Source organism: Etheostoma spectabile, chromosome 7, assembly GCF_008692095.1.
Source record: "Etheostoma spectabile isolate EspeVRDwgs_2016 chromosome 7, UIUC_Espe_1.0, whole genome shotgun sequence".
Classification (NCBI taxonomy): domain Eukaryota; kingdom Metazoa; phylum Chordata; class Actinopteri; order Perciformes; family Percidae; genus Etheostoma; species Etheostoma spectabile.
The window spans coordinates 25,090,375-25,097,189 of NC_045739.1; the positions used below are offsets into that span (position 1 = coordinate 25,090,375).

The following is a 6,815-nucleotide window of genomic DNA, read 5'->3' on the forward strand; positions in this document are numbered from 1 at the left end:
CTCTGTGTTGCAGTTGCACAAATATTATAAATATCAGAGTGGAAATACAAATAAAGAAATAAGAAATATACGGAGTGTGGCTATGTACGGTATTTACATAAAGGAATGTTATTATACATTGTTTACATAATTAACCTAATTAAGGAATGCAATGGTGAAAAGTTAAATAATATACAATAATTGTAGTAGTTTGAGAACTGCCACATGTCAGGCCAGTGTTTATGCACAAAAGATAATACAGACAATATTTTCCAGTTTCAACCTCTCTGAGTGTCTGCGTGTCAAGACACTTAGGAGGGGAGTTATAAAGTTGATGGCCACAGGCAGGAAGGACTTCCTGTGGTGCTCTGTGGTGCATTTTGGGAGAGGATTCTGTCACTGAAATGCTCCTGTGATTGAGCAACAAGCCATGGAGTGGGTGCGGGACTTGGTCCAAGATGGCATGTAGTTTGACAGTTCCTCCTCTCTGACACCATCACAGAGAGCCAGACCCCCCGCCCCCCCCCCGCAACGTCCCTGGCCTTGCGAATCAGTTTGTTGATTTCTGTTGGCGTCCGCTACCCTCACCTGTTCTCCTGAATGGGGCAGAAAGGGCACCTGAATCTCTTTAGTTGCCTTTTGAAACGCCGCCACAAATCTGAGACAACTCGCCTCGTGTTTTCCTGAGCTGAACCAACCTTGGCGGTTTGTTACCAAACAAGAACTTCTTTGTCCAAATCGCCGTCCAGACGGGACGGCCGATTTGGACAAGAGAGTTTGTCTTGTTTTGGTACAAACCGCCAAGGTCTGCAGTCTCCCAGCAGTGCCGTGCCCTTCCGGGAGACTGCCGCAGTGTTTTCCTCGCTCGGCAGCGCTGACTCCTCCAGCCAACTGCTCTTTGTCCCGGCAGGCAGGCCCCCCCCCCCCCCCCCCCCGTCTGACTGTGTTCTTGGCTCGAGCTAAATTGGTTGGGCAACCGGCAACCCAACCGGCGGCAACAACAACAACGGCAACAACAACAAAAGCAGCAGCAGCAGAACCTTCCCGCCAGGCCGGGATGGGGGGAAAGGAATTAACCTCACACACGGGTTAGCAGTTGTGCTAAACAGCTGGACAGAACCGGTTCCAGGGTCTGGATACTTCCTGGGCCTCGGACTGAAGCCCCCCCTCCCTTCCCCCCCTTTCCTGCCATTACCTCATACCCTCTACAGACAGTTTCTGCAGACTGGGTAGTTTCTGTGCCAGAGGATTTTTAACTGCTTACGACGCAGCCAAATGACGACAGGGACGGTCCGTCCGTCCAACACGTTGGTCCAGAGTGAGACATGTCACAACTACAGTCCTGGATTTGTCTTTTTTTTTTTTTTTTTTGTCTTTGTCTTTTTTAACTAAAAGAAACCATAATAACAAAAAAATCAACATGGAAAGAGCAAAGTAACTTCTCTGCCATTGCCATATTGTTAGGAACACTAAACTAACCTGGCTCATTAACAAGGACAAAGACCACCGCCATTAAAGGTTAGCTTAGCCCGGGGGTGGTGTTTGTGTGGTGTGTGTGTGTGTGTGGGGGGGGGGGGGGGGGGGGGGGTTGGTTCATCAAGATGCTTTTTTATCAAAAAGTAACATATTGTGACTGTATTGTCACATGTCTCATGTGGTTTTGTTTTTTAAAGTGGGCAACCACAGAGCTGAGTCACACACAACACACACACACACACACACACACACACACACACACACACACACCTGTTTCACAGCCTGAATATGCAAAGTCTCTGCTTCTGTGAAAATTTATGAGTGTCAACGTCGGCAAAGCTGCCAAATTCTCTCATGTAATTATAGTTTGCATAATAACAGTTTCCTGTCTTTTTGCATTGGCACAAGTACCAGACGGGCCAAGAAGCACTGGGAACCTGAACTCATATGTTGACTGCATCCAAATGTGTCTACATCCACATTGTGGACAGCTAATGCACCCTGGGATATCCCCCCCCCCCCCCCCCCCCCCGTGTTACATCAGTCGGACCCTGTCCACCTTCTGAGGACCTAGATTAATATCATAACAATGTCCTGAAGAGACTTTCCCTTCACAAAAAAGCCAAGAAAAAATAGACCATAAGTTGTTTTTTTTAGGCAGCAATTACACTTTATATTCATATCCACATAAGGAGAAGGGAATGGATGGATCAAACAAACTTACACACACACTCACTCATACACACACCACCACACACACACACACACACACACACACACACACACACACACACACACAGTGCGTTTCACCCTCAACCCTTAAACAGCCTTTTAAAGTTGTGGCGTCCAGCATTTTTGGCCCCACAAAGTACAAGGATTAAATAACCATTTCTGTAAAGGGTTCTCTGAAGAACCCACAACGGGGCCTCAAAGGACCACAAAATGGTTCTTGGAGGCCCTTTTAATGTTGCCTCCAAGAACCGCATGACAAATTGGTTCTTTAAGGAACCATTTTCACGAAAGTTCTTTGTGGAGCCAAAATAAAGAACCTCTTATAAATGGTTCTTCAGATGAAATGGTTCATTTTTAATCACCTTGTTTAAGCCATTCCAGCGTGGTATAGAAAGCTGCAGGAAGACTCGGCTCCACTTGGGCCAGTTCTCGTTTGTATTCAACCAGCTAAGCTGCTGGATTCTGATTGGCTAACAGCTAGCCAATGAGAGTCCGGCTATCAGCGTCCTTTACCCAGCTCATGAATATCAATGAGCTCAGTCAACATGACATCAGAATGTTTGATTGCTGCTTTTCTCCTAATTTCGTTTCCGTGGCTAGAGCTGACAGAGGAGGTAGCAGTTCATCTTCACACACACACACACACACACACACACACACACACCACACACACACACACACACACACACACACAACACACACACACACACACACACACACACACACACACACACACACACACACACACACACTATTTGAAGTTCTTTGAAAGTCCCCAGTGTTTGATGTCCATCTTTATTATTTTTTCTTAAAACCATTTCTTCCCTCTCTCTGTATGCCTGCTCTGAATCTAAAACATTGTGCAATCAAGCCCTTCATTTGTTCCTGTCTTCCTCCTCCTGCTGCTTTGCTTTCATCTCTTCCCTCGTCTGGATTTCCTTTCCCCTGTGATCTTCGATAGCTGTTTCTTTGTATCTCACAACCCCTGCCTTTTTAAACAAATTACTACCACAAGACGGACAGAAGACGTAACTTCCTCTCATCTGTCTCTCTCTTTCTGCCCGCGTGTGTGTGTGTGTGTCTTTAGGACTTCCCTCTGCTGCGATTGGACGACGTGGTGGGCGACCAGTCCAACATTTTGGGCTTCTCCATGCTGAACAGCAGTCACCCCTTCTACCTGGAGTTCATCCGGAGCCTCAACCTGTCCTGGAGGGAAGGCTGCAACGTGACCCCGTACCCAGGACCAGCGGTGAGGGACACTCAAGACACTGTCTTCCCCCTCGAAGCTGTAAAAAAGCTATGTTTATGTTTCTAGTGGCGGTTCCTGGGAGGATAGAATAGAATAGAATAGAAAGCCTTTATTGTCATTATACACAAGTACACGGTACTTGTGCAACGGAGTATAAGCAATCCCTTTACAGTTGTGAAAACAAAAAATATAGAATATAACAGTATAAAAATAACAGTTAAAATATCAAAAATATAAAATGCAAGATATAAAGTGTAGTGACTGTCTTAGTGTAGTGACAAAAAATATAAGAATAGAACAGTATAAAATATAAAAAAATATAAAGTCAAAGATATAAGTGTAGTGACTGTCAAGTATAAATCAGCTTGAATAAGCAAGGTAAGTGTTAACACCAACAATAATATGCACAGTGTGAATGAAATGATTAGTACTATATTAAGTAAATAAATATTGCCACAGTAATGGAAAGGTTATGTATAAATATGCACTGTATGAAATGACAATTGCACAGAGTCCAGTGTCATATAGGCTATAACCAGTAACAGTATAACAATAATATGTGCACAGTGCAGACGTCAGAAGAAAAGAAGACAGTCCGGGGGCCGGGGGGGGCTGTGGAGTGGAGTAGTGCATATGTGAGTTCAGGTGGTGAGTTCAGGGGTCAATATGGCCTCGGAAGAAAAACGTTCTTGAGTCTGTTGGTCCGTGCTCTGAGCACCTGTAGCGCTTCCTGAGGGCAACAGGTTCAAACAGATAGCAGGGGGGTGGGTGAGTCCTGTTATGATGTTCTCTGCTCTGCTGAGGCAGCGGGAGGTTAGAGTCCGTCGGGAGGGGAGAGGCAGACCGGTGATCTTCTGTGCTGACTTACAACCCTCTGCAGCTCTCCCTGTTGCCACGGTGCGCTGCCGTAACATACTGATGGAGCTAGGTAGCAGGCTCTCGCTGGAGAGCGGGAGAAGGTCAGCAGCAAGTTGGAGTCAGGTCGTACTTCCTGAGGACACCTCAGAGAAGGTAGTCGCTGCTGGGCCTTCTTGATGACGCTGTGATGTTGGCTGACCAGGAGATGGCATGCTGAGATGAGGAGACGCCAAGAAAACGGAAGGTGTGGACCCTCCAACACACTCGCCGTTGATTGTACAGGGGGGCTGGTCGGTGGCTCTTCTTCCTGAAGTCGACGATGATCTCCTGGTTTTTCTGTGTGGTCAGAGACAGGTTGTTCTCCGAAATCAAGTGACCAAGTTCAGGGACTTCTGTAGGCTGCCTCGTCTCCTCTTGAGATGAGTCCGACACTGTGGGCGTCAGCAAACCTTGACGATGACGTTGTGTTGTGGGTCGGACTGCAGTCGTTGGGGGGTGTAGATGGCAGTACAGGAGGGGGCTCAGAGCAGCCCTGTGGGGAGCCAGTACTCAACATACGAGTGGAGGAGAGGTGGGGGGCCCAGTCTCACCGTCTGCCGGGCCGATGATTGGTGAGAAAGTCTTTCATAACAGGCACAGCGAGAGGGGGGAGGCCTAGAGATTAGGTTTGGATATGAGATGTCCGGATGATTTGTGTTAAAGGCGGAGTGTAATCACAAAGAGCATCCGAGACGTAGCTCTGCGGCTGCCAGGTGGCTCAGTGCAGAGTGTAGAAGCTACGGGATGGGCATCTCTGTGGATACTGTTTGTGCGGTAGGCAAACTGATAGGGGTCCAGAATTGGGGGGGAGGTAGTCCTTGATGTGTTGGAGAACAAGTCCTCTCGAAGACTTCCCCATGATTACCGGGTGTGAGGCCACAGGACGGTAATCTTTAGGCTGGTGATGGGAGACTTCTCGCACTGAATGGGGATGTCATACAGGGCCTGATTTAGGCAGGGGGGGCATGACGGCCTGGGACCAGGGAGGTCAGGTTAGAAGATTCCTGGCGATGTCTCAGATCTTTAGGCTGGGCATTCGAACCACCTAATGAGAGTGGGCTTGATGGATGCGGGTCCTTGCAAAAACGTTGTTAACCCCACCCCCCCCCCCCCCCGCCCCCGCGCTTAATCAGCAATTTCTCTGCATAACAATGGATATATGTATTTATTATAATAACAGAGCATAAATGCAAAATATTGATTATGTAAAAAAAAACTACAAAAGACCCTTTATGGACTACCCGAATCAACTGAAAAGATAATGAGGTGTAAATAATAATAAAAAAAAAAAAAATCTTCCCTTTACTGGGTTAAAGGTGCATAGCGTTGGAGACAGCGACACAGGATATCAAACCTGTTTCTTTGACCTGTAATTGTTTGCACGCTGTCTCTTTTTAAATTAATTAAGTTTTTATTATTATAATTTTTATAATCTAAAACCAGCACTGGCGGCGCCCTCTGGCGGCCGTAGTAGTTATGACCAGAGCCGAGGAGGAAAGAATGTGATGCATAAGGGCGTCAAATTTCCACGTAAGGAAGGAAGGAAGGAAGGAAGGAAAGAAGGAAGAAAGGAAGGAAGGAAGGAAGGAAGTAGGTTAGGTTGTTGGATGGGTCAAACAAACGCAGGACTTTTACCCAGGGGAGCCATAGACAATATGTATATATTTATATCTATAAATCCGGAAAATAACAGAAAATACGTTTTGGCAGCTCATTAACAGTGATTAAAAACAAAAATTGAAGACTAAGTTGCAGCTGAAGTAAAAACTCTGAAACTTTTCTGTTATTTCAAATGTCATTTCCCCTTCTCTCAGATGAAGCTGCCGCATTAAGTCAGGAATTTAAAAGGTTATATGTGCTTAAACATTGTGTGTGATTTGCATTATGCATTATACATTTAAGCTAAAAGGTAAAAGCAATGTTTAAAAAAAAAACTCGTAAAGTGAAATTTTTCCCCCAAAAATGGGAAATTACAGCGTTGCAGCTGCAAACATACAAGCCAGAAGTTTGGGTTTTCAAACGTCATGATAATCCCGCCCCCCCACAGCACCTGACGTAACCGGGTCTCATGTCTAGACCAGCGCTACGTTGGTGCTGAGTTGGACCCCGTGTTCTTGGCTCAGAACCAGGTTTATTTGTGTGGAAAAGCAAAAGAACCGGTTCATTATTTGGCAAAGACTCCGAACCAGCACCAGAACCGCCTTGGTGGAGAAGACATAAAATAGCATTAGCTACCAAGCTCCTTCACCATGCATCCGAGCACCACCTTCCCAGGGTGGTTGACCCCCTTGTTGCACCAGTTCCAGCTGCTGGTTGCTAGGTGATTATTGTTATTGTTGTTATTTATTTTGGGTGTTGCAGCTGTCGTCGGCCCTGATGTTCGACGCGGTCCACGTGGTGGTGAGCGCCGTGCGCGAGCTGAACCGCAGTCAGGAGATCGGGGTGAAGCCGCTGAGCTGCACGTCTCCGCTCATCTGGCAGC

General features: G+C 46.5%; 1 protein-coding gene across 1 annotated transcript in view; it reads left to right on the top strand.

Moving 5' to 3' along the window:
- Positions 1-6,815, top strand: part of LOC116693067 (glutamate receptor ionotropic, kainate 5-like) — a 277,749-nt gene that overhangs the window by 198,791 nt on the left and 72,143 nt on the right. Inside the window, 2 exon segments of the mRNA XM_032521753.1 lie at positions 3,275-3,436; positions 6,695-6,810. Coding sequence (XP_032377644.1) covers positions 3,275-3,436; positions 6,695-6,810 — 278 coding nt within the window.